Genomic DNA, 15,517 nt, shown 5'->3' with positions numbered 1-15,517 from the left:
CTAATTTGTGATGTCATGCTGAGGTCCAGCTCCATAAAGAATGACACCGAAAAAATGGAAATGATGACTGTGACAGCACCCAGGAAAATTTTCAAGAGACAATGTTATATTTACTGTTAGAATGTTATCTAATGCTTTTCAGCTAAAATCATGTACTAAAGCACCATGGTGTCAGCCTTCCTGGTCTTTCCATTTGAATGCACCTGTTGTGCATCTGTTGTGAAGTTAACATCTGTATTCAGCAACATGATCTCATCAAATTTCTGAAAATGAGCACAAAGTCTGAAACGTGGACATGTTGTGGACACAAATTATGAGAACATTATGTTCCTCCACCACAAATTGGATTGTGTGTCAACAGAATAAATTGCACATGCCCTTTTCACCTGTTCGTCACATGAAAAAGTTGGTTAACGGTTAAGTTCAAAGTTATGGTTTAAATTAGGCAACTAAAACAACTTTAAGGTTAGGGTTAGGGTTAGGTTTAGGCAACTAAAGAAATGTGGTTAAGGTTAGGGAGAGGCTTTGGTTATGGTTATGGTTAAATTAAAAAAAAAAAAAACTTTAGCTAACAATTAAAACTTCACTCAAAGTAGGAATCTTCTCAGCATGACTTGGGAATCGAACCCGTCATCACCGTTGAAGGCAAATGTTTACTGCCAACCACCACCCTAACCACAACACCCTACTTTCCACTGCGCTATTTCAATGTCAAGACTACCTGTTTCTAGTCGTGCCTCCTTCACATAATCCTTTCATGGTGGGAAAACACATTTCTCACACTTTTCATTCAGAGAGCACGTATTAGCATTTTAAGACATCGTGCTCATTTCATGAAATTTCAGGAGATCAGGCTAAAATGTAGACATGCCTTGTGTGGGCCATACATTTAATCTAATTTCACACTTTCAAATCCCATTGTGTAATACATTCTTACCTTATAATTGCAGTAGAGAAACAGAATAGAGAAAAATTGTTCACCTAGCCTGTTTAGAAAGCCGAGCCCTGGAAATGAATGTTTTTATTTGATACCGTTATCTGAAAACGCTAATAAATAGATTGTCATTACGTTAATATTAAGCGGCACACTTATAAATTAATCTATGTAAGACTTTTATGAGTTTTGAGTAATTTGTATCAGAGTACCTCTACCAGGCTATATACACTGTTTCCACTTTGAGGCCATCTTCATCTTTTCTTGTAATGAATATTTGTATTTGTCAGATAAAGCCACTGTCTCTACAAGGGATAAATTCATACAAATCCATATTAGACCGACTCAGTTGTTACGTCCAATTCTACTCATCTTCATCATAGAGTACTAGGGTGCTAGTAGAGCAGCCACACCTTGAAAAACCGATCAGTTAAGTACACACACCCATGTGTGCTATGGTGTAACAATGTAAGTCAAACCTGTTAAGCATCTGATCAAATAAATTGTAGCAAAGTAACAGTCAACAAACCTTTGGCATTTTAAGCAGTATACCAAAGCAAAAGCCAAAGCAACATTGCAGAACTTTTGTCAGACTTCCCCTGCTAGTTTTGCTCTGAGCTCAAATGAATAATTTATTAACCTTAAAACTATATTTATCAAATAATTCAATTAACAGTGGTGAAAAGTAGTGCATTGCATCACACATAATGAAATATATTACTTGATTGAATAAAATGTAAAGATATTGTGAAATCCATTGATCATAACTACTGTTGTCCATCTAGTAATATTTTGTGACATAATAGACTTACCACCCTGTCAATGATAGCCTGTCACTTTTCAAACAATTATGCCCTCTTTAGAATCAGAAACAGAATCTGTGGCTCATTCAGAGAACCCTGAAAAGTTCTTGTTTCAGGTATCTCAGCGATATGTTGCAAGATGACAATGCAAAGTGAGTTCTCCTGGTGTGTCTTTTTAAAAATCACAGCAGTATCTAACAAAGTTAGTATAGGCTGAATATTCTCCAGCAGTTTCTTACCCCAATGTAGTCCCAAATCCAACTCAGCAGCAATAGCCTTTTATGCAGAGTAATTAATTGATTTCCAATTGATGTTGCAAGCTGACACCAGGCAAACACCACACACCTGTCCTTCTTCAGCCAAAGATGTGAAGTGACGATTTATCAGTGTACAGGCTTTTTGTGAGAGGGACAAGAAAGTACATTCTGGAATTTCTTTTTTTTCAACCTGTGGGCAGCTAACTGGCAGGACTTGTTCTGCTGATGTCGTGCATCATTTCCACGTCAAGAAAGATGAACCAAGGCTCACAAATGCAGATGCGCACATTCAGTCCCTGAGGCAGAATGTAAAATGTGTGAGGGGAGTTGACTTGGGCTAGAGAGATGTGAATGATACTGTAGAGTGAGCAATGGAAGCATCCTTGCTATTTCAAACATGCATTTCACAATGTAGTCTTACTCACGAACGGCATGCCAAAACCCAATGATATCATTGTTCCTTCCGAAAAGTTATAGTGCTTAGTTTACAATGTAGTCCTATAAAGCCACAAACAAATTACTACCTTGTGATAAATGAAAAACATGCATTTTGTGTGCTTATTAGAATAAGTAGGGTATTGGGTACACAAATAAAATGGCTTTTGATAGATTGATAATTAGTGCAGCCTATCAGCTGTTATGTGAGCTATTGTTTCATCCAAGAAAGGAGTGTAACATGATGACTAAAGATCTTTCGACCAACTGATTTTATTACTTAGGCCTACATTCTCTCATGTACAACATCCATTTACTGATTTCAAATCTGGATGTTTTCTAAGAGTTCTTATTTCTTTCATTCATATTTTCAGTGCATGCTTAGAAATTGATTATTTTAATAATAGTTATGTACGGTTTGATATATATTAAAAGGAACTGTAAAATGGTAAATCTGAAATATCTGTTCATAAAACAAGAATATATATTTTATCCACATTATCACTACCCTTTCTCCCCATCACTTTTGCGTGCACACTCCCAAGAGTAACATTTAATATACTCATCTTTCACCCAAACAAAATGACCAAATCACACTATCACGGAGAACACGTGTTTGAACAGTAGGTGTTGAAACATATGGCAAAAAACAAGGCAAAGCTAAACATAACTCATCTAATTTTAGACTCAAAGTGCTCCCTTTCTGTATGTACTGCTATGCTATGATGTGTTGCTGATTGTATTTAGCACTCTCTGTCCCCGTCATTCTGTCCTACCTGCCCCCTTTCATTCACAGGTGGATTTGGCGAAGAATGTGCTCCATGACGTACAAGTTCACAACAGGACGACAGTATATGAAAGAGAGTAAAAAGGAATTTACACTGTTAACGTGCTTTCCTGCATTGAAACGGTAAACTTGTTTTGCTCAAGTTTGCACACACTACTAAAGAATAACTAATGTTAACTGAGTAACGAGTAACGTTTTTGTAAATACAATGAGACATTAAATAAGATGATATGAAGAGTATGAATGTGTTCACATGCAATAAAACGTGAATATTTGGTATTATCAAGTATATTTTTGAACTGGCATGGACAAACATATACCATCTACAAAAGCCAGGATATGCTCTTATCCTGATTATGAGACACCTGGGATATGCTGATACTAATACTGAGCCATGTATGCACCTTATCCTATTTCAGACTGGGACTCATTTTCAGCCCGGGAGTGTCATGCTGCCCACTGCCCTGGTGTGTGTTCTTGTTGTGAGTCTAACTCAGTTAAAACTGGGAGAAATTTGAAATGCTTTAGACTCTAATTTGCCATCATGATACAGCCTCATTGAGGAGTATTCTGTTGCCATCAAGAACCTTGGTGCCTCTGAAGTAATAAGACAGACAGACAGATGGAGAGACAACACTACTTACCACATACACATTTCATCTTTGTGAAAATTGATGTTTCTTGAAAAACTGGATTGCTCAAGTCTTCCTCAAGTATAAGGCCCCCAAAATCCTCTGGACATGTTTGTACCTGGTAGTATTATAACTTGTACCTTGTGTCTTGACACATTAGGACACCAAAATCATCACACAGTTGGAAAAGGCTGTGATATAACAAGGGATCTCGTTAACTAAGAAAGACTATTTGGTTTAGGTTCCTCAGGCACCAAAGAGTTTTAAGCAGAACCATACTAACCAAGAACCCTTTCTCTGTCCTCATTTAGTATATACATGTATAAATAGCTTGACAGACCCACAGACACATAGGCAGGCAGAAAAACAGACAGACAGACAGATAGATAGATAGATAGATAGATAGATAGATAGATAGATAGATAGATAGATAGATAGATAGATAGATAGATAGATAGATAATTTTGTTATGATGAAACAATTTTAGATTCTGGAATTTATCTAATTTCTTCAACCAAGCTGGTATTGCTATTGATGTACCAAAGGGATTGCCAGTGTATATCTCTGGAAATAAAAACAAATAGATTCTATAAAGTTCTTCCTTTTGGCAACACACCAATAACAACATACCTAAATTCCATAGGTAAAATGAGAGTTGGCAGACAAGCAGTTGGACTAACCGGTTGTCACCTGTACCTGTGCGGGAAGTCATTGTTTTCTAACTGCATCCGTCATAGCTTTGTGAAACAGCCTGAGAATGAATACAATCCTGCTTTGTTTACAGCAAGGATGCTTTGGCGACATGCCAGCAGAATCATTCTGCCGATTTCAGCTCTTTGAATCTCAGAAAATTAAACCTATGTGGGGCAGCAAGTGACATGGTTTTCAGGTGGCAAGTCACCTTAAAATATTACAAGTCAGTTGAACAATTTAATGCCGTACAGAGGACAGTGTATACACAAATACACTGGATACACAAATACATTGAAGATTGGAAAAAAAGTTGCACCAATAAGAGGTTTTGGACTTCAGAATGGATCAGGGTTATAATTTGGCAGTAGCAGTTGGATGGCAGTAGAAGCTGATGACACATTCTAATGCAAAAAGCCATACTGTTGTCATTACAAAACAAAAGTGTGTCTGATTTGCTTTGAGCTGGAGCCCATAATACTGGGACGTGTGGGTTCATATTAGCTCTGAAAATGGTCAGGAAGATGCAGATTAAAAGAAATTGACCCACACATTACTGGAATATCCCATCAATGGCAGAAGAATTGACAACAGAGCTTTCTTTTTGAAGAGTCCATTTTACATTTCAGTTAGCAACTACAAAATGTTAATTTACTGGAGAAAATGTGTGGAATTGCTGAAGACAGCTAGAAGCATTAGAGGGACTAGTGGGAGGAGTGGAAGGAGGAGTAGTCATCATAATTTATGATCAGACACACAAAGATCCTTATAGACCGGATAAGATGAAAAGCATCGATGAGATTTTGAGGAGTCGTCAATAAGAGCTTTTGTAGGGTAGCACACATCACCTGAATATTAAAAACACAGAGTAACAGGATTCTATCATGAGATGATAGACGGCAGACCAGAGAATTTTTGAATAAACTCACTGTTAGATTTTGGTGGTCTCTACCCTTGATAAGGAAAAAAAAAAAGTAGTAACAAATTGTTACAGTACTTGTCAGTCAGCTGATATGCATGTTGATTAAGAGTTTACACTTTGAAGTCAGAACTTCCATGTCAGGCTCAGTTAAACTCCCATTCTGTCAGACTGTAATTCTGGTTCCATGTAGAAGATAACTCCAGCATGAAATGCAATGAATGCATAGGTAACAGCTGCTGAAAAAAACTTCCATTTAACTACTTTGGTTTCTAGCATACCGGTGTCATTTAGCGTTATGAGATTGAGATTTTTTAACCTTTTTCTCAGCATTTTTAAAAAACAGACTTGGTGTCAAATCTAGCTTGAAATTAACTGCTGTCTGGGCTAAAAATGATGCCCCTCATAAGATGACATTTCTTCCTGTGGCTGTCAGGTGACTGACAGTAAGTAGAGCCTACCGTAATGCGAGCACTGATCTGAAAACACTCAATTTGGGCACAATGAAATAAAAATGAACAGAAACTCTGACAAAACCAAATTAAGCCCTGATATCTCCAACTAAGCTGACTGTGTACAGACGCCACCAGGAATAATGCAAAGGAGAGGGGTAACCTAGACGTTTGGCGCAAACTAATAATATGATGTAAATTTTTACCTATGGCAACTTTTTCTTTTAATTATCTTTAATTACATTGATTCATCAACAACACCTTGACTGAACTTGCACCAGAGGAGTGCCCATCTAATGTTGCTTTAGGAGACTTTTAAACTGTGGGGTGGTAAACTGAGTCCAGAACCGCACCCACAGACACCAGCAGTGAGACTTGCCTCAGGGGAGCAAGTGCCACTGGTGCTACTTCACATATATTAGCATTATGATAAGTTGCTCTGTCGAAAGAGGATGGACAGCATTCCTCACATGATACCCCTCCCTCAACTCTGCCTAGTGGGTTTCAGTACATACCTGACAGCATGCAGGCAGAGCATGATCAGGTGTGAGCAGCCAATCCTCTCGCACAGTGATGCTGTGTGTACACAATGTTCTGAATAGTTTGGCAACAAAAGCAGTAAAAGGTAACCCAGCTAATCAGGTTTTGATTACCTGGCAACCTGTCAATCAATGTAATTAAAAACATATAGAATTACGCTGATCTTTATTGTTTTTGCAAGCCCCTTTATTAAGCCCACCCTATCCCAACAACCTGTTAAAGCAAGATGTAACAAAAGCAACTAACCATAAAGTGACTGAACAAAGAGCACACAAAACAAAGACAATAATCTCATTATTTGGAAACCAAAACTGTGTTCTACTGTACTACAATGTTTTGTTTATTTAATTATTTTCAGGTCAATTTTATAATGGCCCAATCTGCTACAAGTCCAAAGTATTGCAGTAATAATTATAATAATAATAATAATAATGTTTGCACAAGGGGTGAGCATGTGACAACATTGTCACAGCTCTCATATCAGAAATAGATCCCTCCACAACTCCACAGCACTTAGTCAGTTCCAAATTGGAAATTTAGAGGCCTATGTTCAATTTGTTTAAAATAAAAAAGCAAATACGTTTTACTGAACTGAATTCAAATGCATTCATTAAAATAAATTAATTGAAGCTAAACTGACTTCACCTTGACTCCAAGCAGTATAGTCATACTAACACATGATGTGGTGAGTGACATTCCAGAGATACAACATAGGTGATCATCATCACTGCAATATTGAGAGAACAGGGTGTGGTCTCAAGACAGGAAGAGATAAGCATCTCTGCACTAGAGTGCGGTATGTCTGTGTGTTTGTTTTTACCTTGTATCTGCTCAGTTGTGACTTCAAATCATTTTTGCTCTCTGGACATTAGACCCATGGTTATAGTTACACAATTTCCATGACATTGATGTTGTGACTCCTTCAGCACAAATTACATTTGTGTCCAACTGTGACAAAGAGCCATTGTTCTTTTTATGGCTTCTGAAAATAGCCAGGGCATGAACTTTTATCTCAGGAACATTTAAAAGGGAATTGCACAAATCTGATTTTCAGTTTACTATGTGTTATGAGTTTCAAGTTGTAAATTCTGATGAACAAATAATATTGAAACCTTTGACATAATCAAATTGCCTCGTCTCAAACAGCTTTTTATTCATCAATGTGTTGAATATCAAGTTAATGAATGTACTCCTCACCACCCAGGCCAACCTGACAAGATAATTGTTCACTCCCAAATTGGCACAGAAACATTAGCGCTATAGGTCTACACTGAAAAGCCAGTTACACGTAGGAATAGTATTCCATTGTGTATTGTTGGTACAGTTCTGACACTGCCTTCTAGTGGTGAATGCATAAAATACATCCTCACCTCCTATTGCTTTGCTTACATCCCAAGATTTTTTTTTTTCTTTTGCTACTAGTGGTTCAATATGTTCCTATTACTATACTCACTGGTGACATAATATGCTTGATATATCTTGCTTGTGAATAGCCAAACAACTTTCTGAGTTTCCATATGTTTAACCACATACAACTGTATGTCAATGAATAAGAACTGTGCATGCAGGACACAGAAAGAGAGTGGAATGTTTTTATTCAGACAATCCCTATTTAATCTGCCAAAGTGTGTCCATGAAAAAATACATATAAACAAACAAAAAATTATTATTTTCAAACACAAATCTATCATACCTATTAATGCCTAGACATCTGTCATGTAACTGCTATGTTTAGAAAAAACAAGCATGTGTTTGCATATTTCTCCAGTTAGAGAATATGCAGGTGGGCATTCCTAACATCAGTCTATGGTTGATATGAGTCCTTGGCTCTAGCGAGGTGGGAAGCCCCTATGTGGCCCGCCCCTGCCCCTGAACCCTCCTCTGTCTCCACGGAAGTTTGGTCTGTTCCTTTCGCGGCCCCTGTCTCCGCCCCTGCCTGCATTTGGCCCACCGCGTCCTCCTCTGGGTGCTCCGCCGCCACGGTCCGACTTCAGCTTGGCAGGGGGAGATTTGGGCCGCAGCCTCTCTATTTCCTCGGTGCAGCCAGACAGGTGGGAGTTGGGGATGCCAAAATGGGAGGCGTAGGCCTCTGGGTTGAAGTTACTGTTTGTCAAAGTGGGCCCCACTGTCAGCCAGCCTGGAAAGAGATGAAAACCAAAAAAAGTGAGAGAAAGGGTATTGAGAAAGATCAGGAGGGATGGGGAAAGAGAAGACAATGTGATATAAAAGCAAACACAAAACCCAATTTAAAAAAAAGATGAATTCAGTATTCAGTTATCATTGCACAAAGGTTAAATATGGTGGCACTAAATAAAAGTCCAGTGCAGTAATACTTTACTGAGTGTGTAAAATATCAGGATCACCTTTATAATCTTGCCTTCCCCCTCTCTTCCCCCCCTTCATGATTAAAGGAAAATCAAAGTATCATAAACCAAAGTCTCATAGATTCACCTGGTCAATCTATCTTTCAAGGAAAGAGCAGAAGGTCCTAATATTTTGCACACTCACAAAGTTTCTTGCACTACCATTAGCATTTCTGTTCGTCCATCTCACCTGGCCTGATGGTGGAGTCTCGTCCGAACAGGTGCAGCCTCCTGCGGCCCAAACAGAAATGCTCGATGATGTGGAAGATCTCGACGGGCTTCTCCACATTCCCCATCTCTGGCTCTTCGGTGATGATCAAGTCAATGTCCACATTGGCGTGGATGAAATCGCCGTCGGTACTCCTACGCACTGTTCCTTTAATTCCCATCAGGCAGTGTTCCTGGTAGGAAGGTGTTTTGTACATGAAGGAATGAGAACAGAGAGGGAGAAGCAGAAACGATTAGACAGTTCAGCATATCTTTGCAGCAAAACTATATTACATGTACTATAACTAATATGTGCTTCTTCCCAATATTTTAAAAACACCAGACTTGCCTATTTGATTGTTCATCCTCCTAACCTCAAGGGTACAACAGCGTAATGATGCAATGCTCTACCCACTGGCAATAATGAAAGCTTGCGTGTATGTGTGTGTGTGTGTACTGTACCTTTGTCCTCTGGAATACTGCTTTTGGGTCCAATGCTTTGGTCTTGCCGGGGTTGTTCTTGTTGGTCTTGATCCAACAGATGTCCTCACACCGCCTAAAGCCCCACTTCCTCAAACACTGAAATGGGTGTAATTAGGGTTGCGCATTAAGTCTCATGGTGGATTATTCAGTTTGTTAGCTAAAAAAACATATCCAAATAAGAGATGGGCACTGATCTGAAAATCCCAAATCGATATCAATTGTATTCTTTCAATTTGATATCAATAACGGTTAGAAAAGTGTCAGCTACACAAGCTGGCTTATTCTCTCCTTGATCTCTCTCCACATTCCCCAACTACATCATCCTCCTCCTCCTCATCGCCGTCATTAAGTCAATGCCGCCTCTTAAGTGAGGGAGGAGAGTCGTCATGCTTAGTGCTGACAAAGTGAGACATTATAGGCTACATTAGAAATTTGTTTAATTAGCCTTGTCAGCATGAGCCAGTTAACTTCACACTAAGTCCAGACACACACCTCTAATATAGGCCTATAGAATGATGGCAACTCCATCTTTACAAATGAATCACAAAACCTACCATGGGCTCATGTGACTGTTGGCTGTCATCTCCGAGAGAACTGCTCCCCAGATTGCCTCCTTCTCTTCCTCTGCCTTTAAGTGTAAAGCTTTAAATCAAGCACCCCGTCTTGCGGGTGCGCGGACTTCGCATTTTTTAGGCTGACGACATTCACTCTTTCACCGGGCTCGATTTCTACACACCGCTTTAGGTTGTAAATCATTTTGTGTGCGACTGAGGCGGTGACCACGTCTCACCCCAGAGTACAGCAGTGTATACCTTGAAGGGCTCCGGCACATCAGCCACTCAGTGTTGCAGCTTCTTCATTGCAGATGACCAAACATTCTGTTTTTGTTTTTTTCTTCCTTTTTCAGCAGAACAGCATTAACCATTTGATTTTTCAGAACTGTCTGCACCATGAATCACATCTTGTATCAGTTTTATCGTTGGTAGGCCAGATTTTTCTTGGGCCTTTTTGAGTGCTACCAGTGCTGTGGCACTATGCTTCAAATGCTCACATACATACCTTCCTTTTCCTGCGAGTTTCTGCACAAATGGCAAAAGCAGGACCTTGTTCACACGCAGTGGAGTGTACATACAGTGAACCTAACATTTCCCTTTCGTAGAATGTCCCTGCAGGCTTTTACAATGTTGGGAGCATTTACGTAGCACACAACCATGCCGCAAAGCCACCATTTAGTCTATTTCTGAAAGCAACTACCCAGCTCCCCAAGTTATACTGTATGATTTTTTTATTTTTTTTTTGTTTTAAACTCAGAGGCAGTATGGGATAATGGGTAACTAACAAGCATGAGGAAGGCATAGCTCACACTAATTGCAGATGACCAACTAACAAAGAAACTATTGTTATTATTATTAAATTAACAACTTGTCTGACATGGAACAGAGGCACCCTCCACATAAACAGGAGTGGAGGGGGGCTTGAGCCTGGAAGGGGCCCGGGAAGAACAGAGGTATTTTTCATTACCACATGCCAGAGGCACTTCAAAGGCAGGCGATAACACCCTGGCCTATTGTAATAACATTACACAGAACAGTTGTCTAACTCAGCTGCCTGATACACACTGAGCCAGCTAGATTCTGAGGGTATTAAAGTGTGTGGAGTTGTCTAACGAACAGGAAAAAATAATAACAGACCCTAGTTGACACAGCCTGATGAAGCCGGTAAGGGATTTCAGCTAGATTTGGGACATATCAGAGGTACACTTTGCCTGTATAATTATGTTTGCTTTTAACTGAGTGAGGGAGAGCTTTACCATTCTGCCCAGGTCCAGGCCTTCTCCAGAGCCACACCAGAGAAAGACAAAGGAACGCAGAGCCGATATCTCCTCAATCTCCAGCTTCATGATCTACAGTTGCAGAGGAGGAAGGGAAGAGTGAATGAACATGATGCCATAAGCACAATTCTTCCAAAGTGAATATACCACTCATTAAACAGTTTAATTCTTCCTTTCCTTCATTTATGACACATACTAGCATTCACTGCTGACTGCAAACAAGCCAAGTGTGCATTACATACATCGTCCCAAGTCCAGAAGCGTTCAGTGTGGCTGATGCCTGATTCTCTGTAGTACTCCTCTAGCGGAGGCTCAAGCAGAATCACGTCAAACTTGCACTTCAAATCCCGCAGGTCAAAGTGCTCTGGGTCAGCCTGGAGGTACCTACACACACACACACACACACACACGTATGAAGAGAGGTCTTGGCTAGTGTACCATTCACATTATCTGTTAACGTACATGGGAGGGGTGTTGGTGGTGGAGATGAGTTCATCCTTCAGTCTGATCAGCTCTCTGAGTTTAGGATATTCCTCAAACCGGTCGGCAAGACCTGAACCCCAGAGCACATGGAGGTTAGAACCATACACACATACGTACACACAGTTCAGTATGCTTTATTGGCTTCAATTACAGTTGTATTTGATAAAACAAAAACAGTAACTGAAGTAAATAGTAAAACAGTACAAATCTCTCTCTCTCTCACCAACATCTCTGATGAAGTTTTGTGGTCTGTGTCCTGTATCCACAAAGTGCTGGCAGTAGTCATTGTGGGGGTTTAGGCTCTGGGTGCCCTAAAAAAATAAAAGTAAAAACAAGTGTGTGACATCGAACATGAGATGACCATATGAAACGGTGAGAAAAGTGGGATTAAAAAAAAAAAGGAAGAGAAGGAGAAAGGCAGGTGAGAAAAAGAGATTTAAATGGAGCTTGACAGAGTGAATATGGGTATGAATAGGTGGGTGTTGGTCCAAGAATTTTATGCAAATTATGATGTATCAAATTAGAAACGCTGAATGGAAACAGCAAACCCCAATTCCCCCTCATTTTCTGATGTAGCTACTTTCTATGTTAAGGATGATTTATTTGCTTCAACCAAGCGGAAACATGCCTAATTTGGAAACACTTAATTTGCGTTCTATTTATTACGACATATCAAAAGTTTGCTTAAAATGCGCTTGACAGTCGGATGGAAACATAACTGGTGAGAGTGTGAGAGACAAAGGTAGAAAGAGAGATAAAGAGACAGAAAATTTGCTGACCTTAAGGAAAGTACTTGAATCCTTGTACACCTCCTCATAAGGGTTGCTTTCATCTGGCTGCTGCACCTCCACTTCATCCTAACACACACACACACACACACACACAAAATGAACTTGCCTTTAATTCAAAGCTTTATTATTATTGTGATTTGCAATACATTGAGTATTTTCAACCTTCATTGAAAAGAAAAACAACACTCTTCATCTCCCTTCTAACTAATGAGTTATACATTAACAAAAACCTGAAAAAATGATGTCCGATCCTTTTCATTAATACCAGAGTGAATTTTTCAGGGGCTGTCTGAACCATACTACAACCATGCAGTTCAACCATTTCTTTACGGTTTTTAAATGGAAAAGATTGGACATGGTTGGATATTTAGATCATTTTTAAATTGCCAATAAGATTACAGGTTAAAGGGAATCAGAACGGGCCTTGGAATTGATAACAATCCCTTAAAGCCCTTCCAACTGACATACAGTGGGATGGAGTCATCCTTCACCCATGTCGATTCATAGTGCACACCTACGTATATGTAATTAAGCTCACCTTTTGTTCCTCCACATCTTCCTCTGTGTCCTCTCCCTCCGTCTGAGCCTTCCGTTTGGAAGATGGGACTGAAGTGTCAAATGAAGCTCTGCAAAACACAAATATCCTAACTTACTAAATTTCCTAGCTCACTCAAGTCTGCGTAGTGTGGCTTTCCTTCACCACACACACACACAGAGCTATTCTTTGGCACGGACTATGGGGACATTTAAATGTTTTCAGAAATTGCTCACCTGCATGTTTCTCTATTCTCCTCTATCTCCTTCAGCTCGTCTTTACTGTTCAGGACAGCGCCGATACTGTCTGCGCTTTCTGCTCCCAACTGTAGATGAACAAGGATAAGCAGGTTATATTATGCACATATGGTATACTAAATGCTGTAAGTTCACGTTTTCATATTCTGCCATTTGCTCTTTCGTTATATGCTGCATGTCATTTATTCATGCAGCATATAACGTTAAACACACTGTGAATATTTTCCCGCTATCTTTACGCCTCAGTATCTGTACTGCTGTTATTGTACATCCTGTTTAAATACTGAGAATTCATATTCATATTTTATTACCGTTCATACAGCCTATATTTATTTGATATGCTGTATTGTTGTGGTGTCCTTTGCGTTATGTTAGCCCGAACGGCCTCAAGAAGATGTTGTTGTTATTCATGTGTGTATATTTGAGTCCAGTCCGAAGGAAACCAATGTAAATCCTTGGAGGAAGTCATTACGTTACCATACCGTGCAAGACTTTGTTCTCCAAAATATGTGTATCGTTATATAAAAGGAAAAAATGGCGTGTTGGTAATCCTGTTTAAATAACGTGGGTCGGCTGTTAGTGAGGGGTTTGTCGTTCAAATTTTGCGGGAAAAGAGAAAGAAAGCACCTTAGTCGGGGACGTGACTGATAATGGACGCATTAATGTTACCCAGCAAAGTGCCGTTTTCTACACCATGCAACACACAGTACGTTATGCATACATATACAACACGAACATTCACCAATATAGATTAACTGTTGTTTAAAAACAACAGGGGGTTCAATGGCAATTTACCTGTTGTGCTAAAAGCTGCCGCCTGAGCTTCTGCCGCTCGCGGATCTCTTGCAGTCGACTGTTCATTTCTTATCTCGTATTGGTTTGGTTTGTAGTTAACTGCTGTGTGTCCTTTGTCGCTGCTGCATCAAAACATTACACGTAAACGTGATTTAAAAGGTACCAAACAATTGGCTAGCAGCGGCTAAAATGTGATTGAGTAGACGCCGCTTGATGATGTCATCCGACCGGACGCTGTTATTTTACGCCATCGGCATTCTTCCAATTGGAAAACACGATACACCCAAGCGCTTGGTGTTCATTGTAGACACTAGAGGCGCTATTTAGCCTGTATCTGTCCATCTCCCTCTCCCTCTGTTGTCTAATGAACACGCACCACACACACACACACACACACACACACACACACACACACACACACACACAGTAGGGAGGTGAGAGTTACTGAAGACTGATGAATAATGTAGTGAATAGTGTAGTGCTTTGATATCAGTTGCCTATCCCTCTCAGTCACCATCATTGGTGTATTAATATTTAATCATTCATCATTATAGGTTGGTTAGAGGCTAATTCCGCTGCTATAGACTCTGGCCCAATGATTATTTGATTCCCAAACTCCGGTTCAATCCTGTTCAACATTCCCCCTCATAGGACCAATTCTATAATACATTTTAGAAATATACTATGCAAATGTCAGATCATAACTATGAATCCCTATGGGAAAATTGCTGGCATATATGGTACCATAGCAGATAAAGTCATCAATGTAGTGGCAAAAAAAAAAAGATGGGTGAACTAAAAACAGCATCATCATAAGGTAAAGCGCCAACAATGTAAACAATATTAAAATGCTTTCAGAAAAGCATCAGGTCCTACTTTTCCCGTAAAAGATCCTATCTTAAAATAAGTTGGGCTATGTCACTTTATACTATTTACTATGATGTAGTAGGCTAGGCTACCACGAATTTCCTCATAAAGATTTAGGTGAGCCAAAAAATGTGAGCCTTAAGAGATGGAAAACTCTGTTCCTCTTATCAAATGGGTTTACCCTCCACAACATCTCTGTAAAATCTATAAACACTAAGTTATAGTCCCTATAGAAACATAATATGAATATTAGTGTGAAAGGCACTAAGGTCAATATAAAATAACTAGTGCGTATATAACTGCCTACAGGAATATAACAGCCTAGAAATAGCCTATTATAGTGAATTTTCGTCAGGGGCCGCCTGCCCGTTAGCCCACGCACCATAGGAGTTTCATTGATCCGCGTCTCTTTTTTCCTTTCTCTTCAGCTGTTCTCACCCATTCCCGTCCCACGGC

General features: G+C 39.6%; 1 protein-coding gene across 1 annotated transcript; it reads right to left on the bottom strand.

Annotated features, from left to right (window-relative positions):
• Nucleotides 1-8,027: 8,027 nt before the first annotated feature.
• On the bottom strand, nucleotides 8,028-14,408 carry mettl14 (methyltransferase 14, N6-adenosine-methyltransferase non-catalytic subunit). Its single transcript, XM_071913040.2, has 11 exons — nucleotides 14,195-14,408; nucleotides 13,379-13,467; nucleotides 13,146-13,233; nucleotides 12,596-12,673; nucleotides 12,040-12,127; nucleotides 11,796-11,886; nucleotides 11,576-11,717; nucleotides 11,313-11,405; nucleotides 9,482-9,598; nucleotides 9,003-9,213; nucleotides 8,028-8,586 (listed from the first exon to the last, which is right to left on the bottom strand). The coding sequence occupies exons 1-11, from the start codon at nucleotides 14,258-14,260 to the stop codon at nucleotides 8,279-8,281; spliced, it is 1,371 nt and encodes a 456-aa protein (XP_071769141.1). The 5' UTR covers nucleotides 14,261-14,408; the 3' UTR covers nucleotides 8,028-8,278.
• Nucleotides 14,409-15,517: the final 1,109 nt, after the last annotated feature.

Source organism: Centroberyx gerrardi, chromosome 3, assembly GCF_048128805.1.
Source record: "Centroberyx gerrardi isolate f3 chromosome 3, fCenGer3.hap1.cur.20231027, whole genome shotgun sequence".
Classification (NCBI taxonomy): Eukaryota; Metazoa; Chordata; class Actinopteri; order Beryciformes; family Berycidae; genus Centroberyx; species Centroberyx gerrardi.
This window is presented reverse-complemented; position numbering and strand designations above follow the sequence as displayed.

What these genes read in the sequence shown, in the direction of transcription:
- mettl14 (XM_071913040.2), bottom strand. Translation starts at nt 14,260, where the DNA reads ATGAACAGTCGACTGCAAGAGATCCGCGAGCGGCAGAAGCTCAGGCGG. An exon ending in GGCAGCTTTTAGCACAACAG is followed by an intron (nt 13,468 to 14,194) that starts GTAAATTGCCAT and finishes GTTCATCTACAG; the next exon opens with TTGGGAGCAGAAAGCGCAGA. An exon ending in GCTTCTGGACTTGGGACGAT is followed by an intron (nt 11,406 to 11,575) that starts GTATGTAATGCA and finishes CTGCAACTGTAG; the next exon opens with ATCATGAAGCTGGAGATTGA.